Raw genomic sequence first — 13184 nt, 5'->3', positions numbered from 1 at the left:
TTTATAAAAATTATTCATTGTAATTTAAATGTTGACTTTATATTTACCCATGTGATCATTTGATTAATATAGTCTCCCCAAATAGGCTTCAGGTCATTTATCTATGTTCCTCACCACCTTTCATGTAGTTAATACTATAGAAATATTTTCTGAATGGCTGATTTTTAATATTTCTTGAAATTTATTTCTTATCACTTCCGCTGAGCCTCCAGGAGCCTATACATTAGTCTACATGCTAATAAATTAACACCTGGCTTAGTGCAACAGTCTCCTGATTTGACTCCCTACTTTCAGTTTGTTTTCCTTCTGAATTTTCCTGCATATTATTTTTCAAATGTCATACGTTGGAGAAAATAGAGAAAAGACTCATGGAAGTGAATACAAGATGGGTCTGATGTTTGCACAGAATGTTGATGGATGGCAATGGCTAGGGAGTCTCAGACGGAAGAACAAAAACACAAGGGGAACGCGTAGGAAAAGACACGCTCCAGTTTCCCATAGTGTATACTCAGTTACTGTTTAAAAAGATCATTAGGCAGAGACACATGACATGATTGGCTTAACAAAGGAAACCCTACAAACTCAAGTAGGTTAAAATGGCAATACAAGGCCCAAAACTAGACCAATAAGTGCTCTAGAAACTCAAAAGAGGAAGATAACATCTTTCCATTGTCGGTCAACCTAAGGAGGTGGGAAAGGGCACAGCATCTTTGGGGACAGTGTAAAAGCCCCTCTCCTCTAAGTCTGTAGTGGCTGAGACCAGACAGCAGGAATTAGAATGCCTAAAAACATTTACAGTTTATCCCCTACGTGATCTGTTTCCAAATTTTAGTTTTCATAAGAATTAAAGGAACTTATAACAATATCCCTCTAGTGAGATAATTAACTATTTGTTGAGGAAAATGTTAACATTAACCCATTTTATCACTAGAAATAAGTCAAGTAGCACTGTACTGAAAGAAACAGGGATCAAAAAAAGATTATCTTTCCAATAAATCCCGTTAAAGAGAAAACAATTCCTTAATAAATAACCTACACACCTATAACAACGACACATTTAACAAACAAATATTTCTGGTAGAATAATATAAAAATATAATTCCCCAGAGGTGATCAAAATATACTTAACAAGCAAAATACTATGTCACTATAACCATAGAAAGTTGTAGTTTATCTAATGGCTCATTTAAAATCTGAGATCCCAAGAAAAATCTTGTAATTTTTAACATCATAGCACTGATTTTTATATTTGTCTTGCAACAGTACAAGATAAAGATAATTTAAAAAAAATACTCAAATGACAACAATGCTCACAATGCCTGTGTTTTTCAGAGTATAAAATTTTCCTTAAGGAAAGAAATTGTAAAGCCTCCCTTGAGCCTGTAACACACAGACATCTAGGTCAAGTTTGTCATTTATCTACTATCTTGAGACAATGAAACGATCACAGGGCAATTCTGCCCACAGCTGGGTGAAAATGGGGGTGAGTTCGATTTCTTTACAGGGAATAAAATACCAGGGCTGTTTGGATCATGCCATTTTCTGTGATATAATGAGGAAGTCCTTACAGAGACATGATTGGCGGCCTCAAGGAAAGTGGAAGAAACCTAGGGAATGTGTAACTCTGCACACTACCTCCCAAAGGCCCAACCACATGCTCCTCAAGTGCCCATTTAAACATTAAAAGAACTGTGCTCAGTTCACACAGCTGTTAACACTGGGTCACCCAGCCACGATAGCGGCGATGGCTACACCTATGCATCCCTTTTGCTAGAAGAGTTACAACAGAAACTATGCCTCCTTTTAGGAAACATCGAATCCAGTGTTTCTGTTTTTTGCCAAAATGAAACCAACCATCTAGGCAATAAATGGATAAAATGTCAAAGAAAATAACAATTTAAACTTTTTAATATTAAGCTAAATGATTTGCAATATCTCATTTTTATATGAACTTTTTAATCTCCATTTCAAACCAAGCTGCATCATTTTCATTGCATCAATAACTACAAACGTGAGAGGTCCTCATCTCTTCACTGCAGTTGAGATGAGCTTTAAAAGAACAAACTGAGAGAAAGAGAGAAAAATAGTCCAGTTTGATACAGTTACTAGAAATTATCTCAAATGAAAATAATGGTATCACCAGCAACAGTCTTATGGCATGGAAGCCTGTCTCACTCCTGAGTAGTTTTCCTCCTCATTTCAATCAAACCAGAAAAGGTTACAGGTGATAGAGAAAACCAGCAGAGAGATTCTGTCAGCTATATAGACTACCTTCTACTCACCCTAGGGAACGAATTGTCTTAACATTCAAATGTACAAGCAAACTAGAAAAAAAAAAAAATAGCTAAAACAGAAAACAGCTTTTAAGGCTGGTCACGGTAGCTCATGTCTGTAATCCCAGCACTTTGGGAGGCCAAGGCGGCAGATAACTTGAGATCAGAAGTTCGAGACCAGCCTGGCCAACATGGTGAAACCTTGTCTCTACTAAAATTACAAAATTAGCCAGGCACGGTGGTGTACACCTGTGATAACAGCTACTTGGGAGGCTGAGGCAGGAGAATCACTGGAACCCAGGAGGCAGAGGCTGCAGTGAGGCAAGATCGTGTCACTATGCTCCAGCCTGGGTAACACAGCAAGACTTTGTCTCAAAAAAAAAAAAAAAGCACAACAGCTTTTCAAAAATATTCATCCAACCATCTTGCAAACCTCCAAGAGGTTTGTTTATACCCATTTGATGCTCTGAGTCACTTCAAAGTGAAACCAAACAATTAACACCTCTCTATATCTTCCATAATTCTCAGCCATAGAGCATGCAGTGTGTGTTATGTTGCACTATGTGTTACTGTCTGTCTAAAAGCATATATTCTTCTGTCCTGCAGCAATAAAGAAGCAAGATGTAAGAAGACGCCTAAATTTCTATTAGAGCCATAGGTATTGCCAATATTAGGGGGTGAAAATCTCTAAATAATGAGAAAATAATGTTAGATTAAGAGATACAAAAAAAAAAGCATGTGGTTAAATCTTAAAATTAGTGTGTTAAGAGAAAGTACATACTTAAGACAAAAATCATCTGATTTTAATTAACTAAGCATGTGGTACAATAACTATTAGTTGCAACTTCAAATTCTTTTCATGTTGAGAATCCACCTCCTATTCTTAAAAACCAAACTGCTTGCTTACTTTACTGAAGTACACCTAGTATGCATAAAAAAACAATTTTTGAAAACTGTAAAATGTATTTACCTTCTCATTATTGTAGTAAGAAATGCTAAGGCCATCAAATTTCACCCATCTCTTCTGAAACATGCGTTTTCTGCAAAATGTATGAAATTGTTATTTTACATTCAAGTACTATGAACTTAGATTGTTAAATACATGTGTAATGTAACCATGTAAATATATTATCATTTATTGTTAAACAGCATAGACACCAATAGATTATGATAATATACAGTTTTGGCCATGGCACATAGGAAAAAATAGCATAATAGTACTTTCTAATCAGTTGACCTAGGATTTTTTTTTAATGACACAATTAACAGTGTTGTCGCACACATTTGTAAGGCTGAGTACAAAATAAAATATGGTCAGAAACACTATCACTAAATCCATTTCTAATAATAAAGATAGTCCTTTCATCAAAATAATATAAGCTTTCATCCCTCATTAAGCTTATATATCTATTTTATGTTCCCTTCACTTTTGTTTTAGGGCATAAATATCTTATTAAAATAACAAGGCTTTGTCAATTGGATTTACATGGAAAACATATTTAATTCTGATTAAATAAGCTGAAGAAGACCTGAGCAAATATACAGAATCATTTATAAGCATTCAAAATTCAGTGAAACATTATTTTTAAATGATCATATGAAAGGCAAAGGTAGTTTAAAATGGCTACTGACATGAAAAACAAAAGCAAAATAATATAATCACAGGTTTCAGACTTAAAATAAAAATAAACTATTTTTCTGACTATACAAGGAAGAAAGTGAAGAACTGTTTTTACTTAGGATTGCTTTTTATTTTTATTTTATATTCTCCTTCCCTGAAGGCAGATAATCGTAGGTACTTTTGGTCTTTAACACAGAAAACACATGAAAATGAACTTCCTATTTTTAAAAAATATTATTTCTAAACAAACATCAACCTTGTCTACCTTGTGTTTTTGCAATTTTCTAAAATGTTTAAAACAAGGAGTTGGCATAACTTTCCTTGGCTCTCAGAAGACTTAACAAAAAAAGAACTTTAGGAAGTGTAGAGAGCTTGTCTCTGAGCTGGTTCCCCAGCCACACATCTATTATGCAAGTGAAACACAGCAAGTCTCCCAAATTAATCGTTAGCAAATATGTTCTGCAGAAGATAAAATTATACCAAATCTGATCAAATATAAAAAAAGTTTTTGAGATTCTTCAGTGCATTTTCACATATAAGCATTGAATTAATTATGATGTAATAAGAACATGTAAAGATCTTAAAAGCATGTAACCACTTCATATTTAACTCTAATTACAGAAAAAAAATAAAATAAAAATTTTGGCCGGGGGTAGTGGCTCATGCTTATAACCCCATCCCTTTGAGAAGCTGAGGTGGGTGGATCACTGGGCAACATGGCAAAACTCTGTCTCTACAAAATATATTAAAAAAAAAAATAGCCAGGCATGGTGGCGCACATCTGTTGTCCAAGCTATTTGGGAGGCTGCGGTGAAAGGATCACTTGAGCCCAGGAGGTTGAAGCGGCAGTGAGTTATGACTGCACCACTATACTCCAGCCTGGGCGACATAGTGAGAGCCTTATCTCAAAAAAAAAAAAAAAAAAATTACTTTAAAAGCATGTTACCACAACTGACCACCCAGCCCTCTTTCCATCATATTTTTCATCTTTCAGCTTCTTTTTAACTTTTCCTGGCCTGTCTTGCAATGGGTTTTCCTCACGTTGCAACATCCAACAGTGTTAGAGGCATCTAGCTTTTACTTTTTCCAGCAACCCAGGGTTCCTTAAATTATCAGCATTAAACGTTAAAAGATGAAGATACATTAAGCAAACACATAATAATTATACACTGGATAAATTAGTCACTTTTTGCTCATTTCATGTTTATCTCTTCCACACTTAAAGGCAGAGAAATACATACCTTCTAACACAATCCAAACAGTAATTCAGTAAATCAAGATTTTGTTTTGGGACACAACCCACTTCACACTGTGAAAAACAGTAAGCTAGAGCTCAATTACACATATAATCTTCCATTTTAAGATAAAAATAATTAACATCTGTGGGGGATAGAGGCCTTAGGGCCTCCCATTACCCCACTATTCCCTTTGCTGACTCCTTATCTTTCAGTTACATCTAAACCAACTACAAAGAAATCCCTCCCCAGTGACCCGATCCAAAGTGGATAACGAAGTTATTCTCTCTGACAATACCCTCTACTTTTCCTCACAGCACTTAACACAACCTCTAATTTTATATATTTGTTTATTTGCTTCATGTTTGTCTCCCACACCAGGTCTTATGCTTTACAAGGACAATATTTATTTCCTTCCATATGATCAGCAAGTAGCGCAGAGAGGAAAATGGCACTGAAAAAGAATTTGCTGAAGGAATGAGTGGCATGATTAAAAGCACAGTCCTTCTGGCACCGTGTGCGGGATGACAGACAAACAAAACCTCAAATGATCAGCACTCATATAATCAGCATCTTTTAAAAGAAAAGTTGAGGGAATGCAAGAAACTTTAGAACACTCAGAATTAAATTCAAAGTTTTGAAACCTGCCAAAACATCAAGTGTAAAAGGTTTACAACCTGTTTTCACATGTCTTACTTAAGATTAACTGCAGCCACTCCAACTCATAAAATTTCTTAGAATTCCATCACCATCTTGATAGACAGTTTGTGGTCTGAGGCATCATCCAGGAACTTAATATTTGTGTCGACAGAAAACGGGAAAGAGGGAGGGCAGATAACTTAGTATTTGTTAGGTTTACGGATCAGTTAAAGATGCAGCATCTGACTAGCAACATCTCCCCTCTCAGGCGCTCATAATGCAAAAGACACACCCTACTACCGGCTCTCTGAGGAAAACCTCAGCCTCTGAGAGAATCAGCTCCTAAGATATTCTCCCAATTATTTTAATTTTTCTCAATTGCCACGTGACTATTTGATGTCTTCATCTATTTTTAACTCAATAGTTTTAAAGATTATTAAATCTCTTTAACATTCTGTGAAGGGACAGGTAAATAAGACAAATCCCAGCCCAGAGGGAAATGGAATGAGAAGCCACAGGGTGTAGCAGATGAAAGAACAACCGTCCTACAGGTGGAGAAAGCTATTCTGCACTTCTACCATTGAAAGCTGGCTTCTGCGGTCCTCCATTCATCCAGTCAGCCATCAAAATCTGCGGGTACATACTCTGTAGACACCACTCTCTGCCCACACTGCTTCTCTTCTCCAGACTCTTTCTTGCCTCATGGCCTTCCCATATGCTATTGTCTCTGCTTGGAATGCTGTCTGCCTGCTCCTAACATGGCTGGCTCCTGTTCATTCTTGAGAGTTCACCTTTAATGTCTTTCCCATCAAGTTACCATTTCTGACTATGCATAGATCACTCAGGTCTCTTTGTTCTCTTGCTCCATTTCTTTGCTTAATTACACTAAACAGAATGTGTAATTTTATATTTGTTTTTGCTTCATATATCACCCATACTAGATTTCTTTTTCCTGAGCCTTTTCTTTTTGCAAAATATGCATTTTATTGATACATATTAATTGACATATTTACGGGGTAAATGTGGCATTTTGATATATGCATACAATGTGTAATGATCAATCAGGGTAAATATATCCATCACATCCAACAGATGTTGAGATCCTTGAGTACAGAATCCATTTCTGTTTTGTTCATCAATATAAAACCAGTAACTATCATAGTTTCTCACATACAAAACATACCTAATATTTAGTGAAGAAACAAATGAATGTATTTTTCACTGAAAGATATTTACTTGAATTTCTATTGTATAAATACAGAAATAAACACTACTGAAAAACTTCATCCTTAATTTTATTTTTGCAAATATTAAAAACCAGATTTTTATATGACAAAATAAACACTTTGTAAAACTACTGTTGCAGGATCCTCGAGGTGCTGCTTTTCTGGTCAGAAGCCTCTGTGGCTGGCGGCGCCTTTGCCTGAGTTCTGCTCTAGCCCACTGGGCTTGTTTCACCCATTCGGGGTGAGCAGGCTGTGCTCGGCTCACGCTACCGGCCTGGATCCCATGACTGCCGACGGCGAGCCAGGCGTGGAGCAGTGAGGGGTGTGTGAGCAAGCGAGCATGAGGTCCAGCCACTGTACACAGTGAGGCACGCCGGCTGCTGCAGCGGGGCAGCTAGCACCAGGTGTCTGCACAGGCGCCGGTTCTCTGCAAGGCTGCGGCCGGACCCGGCACACCACAAGCAGCTTCCACGGCTGCCACCAGGCAACATGGTGGCGGCTGGAAGCTTGAGACTACAGGAACCTAAGAGGTCCAAAGAGGGAGTCACAGCCCCGCCTCGGGGAGCTTCCAGGTCTCAGTTCCCTGAAGGGCCACAGCTCTTCTCTCCTTGTTTTCATGCATAACACGGTGAGAAGGCGAAGTGTTTCGGCCCTGTTTGTCGTTAGCTCTTTCAGCCCTGGCGTCTCTCGGGTCCCAAGTTCTTGTCCCGTGTCCAGGAAGAATTAGGTATACACACAAATGGAGGGTGAGCAAGGCGAAGAGGAGCTTTATTGAGTGACAGAATAGCTCAGAGCAGGTCCTGGGTGGGGAGCTCCTCTCTGCAGTGAGGTCATCTTAGGTCTGTAGCTCTTAGCAGAGAGTAGGCCCCGGAGTGGGTAGCTCCTCCCTGTAGCTGGTCATCCTGATGTCTGCACAGTTCCGGTTGATCTGGGGGCTTTTATGGGCCTCAGGAGGAAGTGCACACCAACTGGTCCATGGGCCGCCATAGGCAGGCCCAGAAAAGGCACCACAAGTTCCTACTGTGGTCCGCAGGGCTAGTCGGCCCCCAACCTTCAGGCCCTCCCTGGCCTGAAGGTGGGGCTTCACGGAGGACCTGCTCCCTTCTGCCCATGGTCCAGCTTCACCTCCTGCTGCTGTTCACGGAGCCCAGGCTGTTCATGCCGAGAGGTGTCTGCAGGCCAGTGCTGAGCTGCCCTCAGTGCTCCCTCGGCTTTCCTCCCTCCCATGCTCATCAGGATCCAAAGGCCAGAGGGCCGAGGCAGCAGGGAGCTGGCCTATCAGCACTTTCGTAAGAGTGCACACATCCAGATGGGCTGTGACAGCACCTGGCCCCGGCCCCAATCTTGCTCTGAGATAGGAGTGGACACCGGGAGCAGGGAGAGGCCAGGCAGTAGGAGCAGACACCTTTGAGCTTGCAGGGGTAGGGGGACTCTTCTAGTCCCCAAGAGTGCAGAGATGCCTGGCTCTGCAGCCTTGGTTTGGGCAGCAGCTGCTGCAACCAGGAACACCGGCTCCTGACTGCTCCCAGCCTCTACCAAGAACACAGGGAGGCCTGAACGCAGAGCAACGACTTGGACATCTGTAGCTACACCCAGGAGAGCAGGACTGCTGTCTGCTCCACGGAGTGGGAGGCCTGGGTCCCACAGCCACAACTTGGCAGCTGCAATTGCACCTGAGGAGCACCCGCTCTACCAACTCGGAAGGGCTGGGGCTCCCACTTGTCCTTGGCTCACGCCATCTCTGTGGAGTATGCAGCCCTGGCCGCACCTCTCTGCTGCAGCTAGTTTGATGGCAGCAGTGGCTCCAGATGGGTTGCCGCTGCCATCACTACCTTATTAAAAATAAATAAATAAATAAATAAATAAGAGCCTACAGAAAGCTTGAAAAGTTCACCATTAATTTCCATGTAATTTCAAAATACATTTTGGAATTAAAAAAACATTTTTGAGATGGAGTCTCACTCTGTCACCCAGGATGGAGTGCAGTGGCACAATCTCTGCACACTGCAACCTCCACCTCCCAGTGATTCTTCTTCAAGTGATTTTTCTGCCTCAGCCTCCCAAGTAGCTGGGACTACAGGCACACACCACCACGCCCGGCTAATTTTTGTATTTTTAGTAGACACAAGGTTTCACCATATTGGACAGGCTGGTCTGGAACTCTTGACCTCATGATCCGCCCGCCTGGGCCTCCCAAAGTGCTGGGATTACAGGCATGAGCAACCATGCCTGGCTGAATTAAAAACTTTTTAACCAACATCTCACCATTAACCCCACCTCTCAGTTCCTATTAATCACCATTCTACTCTGTTTCTATGAGTTTATTTTTTCTTAGATTCCACCTATACATAGATCCCACATAAAGGTTACAAACTTGCAGTTAGAAGAATAAATTCTGGAGATGTAATATATAGCATGGTGACTATAGCTAATAATAACATACTGTACACCTGAAATTTGCTAAGACTGTACATCTTAAGTGTTCTTACCACACACAAACACACACACACACAAAACTCTGTTAGGTGACAGTTATGTCATTAGCTTGTGTTAACCATTTCACAATACATAGGGATATCAAATCATCACACTGTATACCTTAAACATATAAGATCTTTGATAATCATATCTCAATAAAGCTGGAAACAGAAAAATTTAAATATGGTTATTTAAAATGTGTGCATTTGAAACTTTCCTATTTAAAAATGTAAAATAACCAATTCATTTTTAAAACTAAATTCATATAAACACTGAATAAACTATTTTCCTCATTAAAACTATCAACATTCAATTAGCTGTTTTCCACATGTGAACTTCAATACTGAATTCTAATAATTAGCTAAAGATAAAACTTCACACTTAGATCTTTTTTCAGCACTATTCCTATTTTTTTTTTTTTTTTTTTGAGACAGAATTTTGCTCTTGTTGCCCAGGCTGGAGTTCAATGGTGCAATCTGGGCTCACCACAACCTCCGCCTCCTAGGTTCATGTCATTCTCCTGCCTCAGCCTCCTGAGTAGCTGGCACTACCGGCATGTGCCACCACTCCCGGCTAATTTTGTATTTTTAGTAGAGACGGAGTTCTCCATGTTGGTCAGGATGGTCTCGAACTCCTGACTTCAGGTGATCCGCCTGTCTCGGCCTCCCAAAGTGCTGGGATTACAGGTGTGAGCCACCGAACCCGGCCTTCCCTTTTCTAGCAAATGGAAACTTAGATTAATTCATATTGGTAAACCTTACAAATTAATCAAAATTTCAACTAAATAATAAAACGAAAATCTTGAGAAGTTCTGTGCTTCTAACTGCCAATGTAAAATTAAATTAATAAATATCGATGATTTCTAAATGTTTAAGAATTATCTTTTCTGTGCAAAAGTTCAATACTCCTCTCATATGTTCCTAAACACATATTCACTATCCAGCAATTAATTTCATTGTAATGACATATAATTAATATATACACTATAAGAATTTGCTAAAGTACTTCAAAAGTTAATTTCAATTACTAGCTTAATTCGCTTCATAAATTTTAAAAAACAGAAAAAGGTAATGTATACAAGACAATGCCATCTTAGCTTATGTTCCGGATACCACACAATACAAATTAGATCTGAAATAATGATGCATTATTGCACAGAAAATAGATTTAAAGTTGCAGTCAATAGAGAAGTTATTTGTTACTACACTTGGTAATAAAAATAGCAAACACATAGTCATTTGTTCCAGTCATTGTGTAGAGCCACATACAAATATTAACTCATCCTCCAGACAACTATGTGGGACAGGTAACATTATTACATCCATTTTAGAGATGAAGGCACAGAGGCAGTGGTTGGTTAAATAATTTGTCCAAGTCATACAACTAATAAAGAACATATCTGGGAGTGTCTTCCCAATGACTGCTCTTAACTGTTACACAAAACGGACATTAGTACATTTTATAGCAAAGTACCCAGGACATCCCTCTAGGTAGTAATAACATTTGACCTCTACATTTTATATGTAACTTCAATCTTGCAAAGTGCTTCAGAATTCCTTCAGGAAAAAAGGTAAAGCAGACATGAAACACATTAGCCTGAGTTTTATCTTATTTTGTTTTTAGGGTTCTGAAGGAAAACATTTCTTTAAGAAGCTTTTTTCAAATAATTTATAAGGCTTGCGCAGTATTATTGAACAGATTTCTATAAACTCTTCCCTTGAGCTCTGGTAGGGCAGGTGGTGTAAAGTTTCAACTGCTTTCATGAAAACAGCTTCACCATCTGGTATCAGTTTTTGTTGTCTCAAAATGTGTTTCTTAAAAATTATTTTTTAACAACACTGTATACACACACAATTAAATCTCTATTTATGAAGTACTCACACAGAGGCACTCCTGTTTAATTTCATTCCTAAGTGCCAGCAGAGTATTTTTTCTTTTTTAATATTACATCTTTATGCTTAAAAAACAAATCCTAGTATCTAACAAGCATGCTAACTAACCAATGATACCAATCTAAGGTGAGACAGGCTACCAAATTGTCACCTTTAAAAATCACACAATTGGAAAGAACATCAAAGACATTAGGTCAAACGTATGGCTTTTATTAATCATGCCATTTAAGGTAATGGAAAACATACTTCTCAAGTATTCTAAACAATCTCAAAGGAAAAAATACCATCACCATGCTGTTCCAGATTCATTTGCCTTGTTTATACAGCCCTAAAGAATCACAGCATATTTTATGTTATTCCCTCCTCTAACCCTAACGAGATCCAATATTTTCTAGGACTACCATCTCTATAAGTATATATTTTTATTTATCTAATTACTCATTTTTATTCAGCTAATTATCTGTTGATCAAATTACTCTTTTAAGAAGCAGAAGACTTTTAAGTGATGCAGTAACAAAGTATTTTAGAGAGAGAAAGATGTAAGGAATTACTAAAATATTTCTATAAAATGCCAGCACTTCTCTATTCTAAAGAGCATTTTCTCACTTTTAAGCAAACCGAAATAACAATTTCCAAGATTATATGAACCAAATGAGCTGGGGCCAAAAAATGAAAATAAAACAAAAAAAAAGTATCTTCAATCTCAGCTTCCATCTCTGCTATATCTACATCTTAAAATGAGAAGAAAAAAAAAAAAAGGTACTCAACATAAAATTCCAGGGGCTAAAAAGATTCTTGGAAGTCAATGATAAAGCCTGAATTTTAGTGTGCAACTACTAATTTTAAACATATCTACAAAGAGCTTAGTGCTGTCATAAAGTGGTGTATAAAAAGCTACGTTAAAAGATTCACACTTCTTCATTTTATGGAGTCATATCATACAAAATACATCATGAACCAGTTTCCAGTTAAAAATATCAGTTAAAAGCTTGCATTTACTTCTACTCCTCCCCAGACCTCACTAAAAGACATCAAAGGATTAAGAAATAAATATAAATAAATAAATGCCTGCAAACCAACACTGACTAGAGAAGTCGAGGACAGTAACAATAGCTAGAAATCTGGAAACAGAAGGAGAGATAAAAACTGATTGCTAAGTCAGCATTACATTGAATTAAGAGGAAAACACATTTACTCTTGCATTACCTCTGAAAATCTCAGGAAATAGAGGTACCAAGTAACTCTGGAAGTGACTATGAAAGTGAGGGTGAAGCGCTAATAATGGATAAGTTGAAAGGCAGTTTAAGATGTAGACTTGCACTCCAACATCACAGAATCCTTCTCCCCCACTTTGCACTGTTGGTAAACTATCTCTCTGCCTTCACTCAACATAATAGTGTAGTTTTATTCAATGGACAGAATAAAACAGGAGGTGTTGGGGCTAGGAGACTCAGGCATAGCTATACTAAAGTAGAGGAATCAAATAAAAGTCTACATCATAACTACCAATACTCAAAGTCCACTTTCCCTCATGAGCCAACCAAAAACTGGTTACCAGGCCGGGCACAGTGGCTCACGCTGTCATTCCAGCATTTTGGGAGGCCGAGGTGGGTAGGTCACCTGAGGTCAGGAGATCAAGATCAGCCTGAGCAACAGGGAGAAACCCCATCTCTACTAAAAATACAAAAATTAGCCGGGCATGGTGGTGTGTGTCTGTAATCCCAGCTACCTGGGAGGCTGAGGCAGAAGAATTACTTGAACCTGGGAGGCGGAGGTTGCAGTGAGCCAAGATCATGCCACTGCACTCCATCCTGGGTGAC

General features: G+C 38.7%; 1 protein-coding gene across 1 annotated transcript in view; it reads right to left on the bottom strand.

Moving 5' to 3' along the window:
• ARAP2 (ArfGAP with RhoGAP domain, ankyrin repeat and PH domain 2) overlaps positions 1-13184 on the bottom strand; it is a 165170-nt gene that overhangs the window by 123893 nt on the left and 28093 nt on the right. Inside the window, exon 6 of the mRNA XM_011949140.1 lies at positions 3244-3313. Within this exon, the coding sequence (XP_011804530.1) occupies positions 3244-3313 (70 nt within the window). The remainder of the gene's footprint in view (positions 1-3243; positions 3314-13184) is intronic.

This window comes from Colobus angolensis, unplaced genomic scaffold (genome assembly GCF_000951035.1).
Source record: "Colobus angolensis palliatus isolate OR3802 unplaced genomic scaffold, Cang.pa_1.0 Scaffold29, whole genome shotgun sequence".
Lineage (NCBI taxonomy): Eukaryota > Metazoa > Chordata > Mammalia > Primates > Cercopithecidae > Colobus > Colobus angolensis.
The sequence above is the reverse complement of the archived record's forward strand: the minus strand, read 5'-3'. Positions and strand labels throughout refer to the sequence as shown.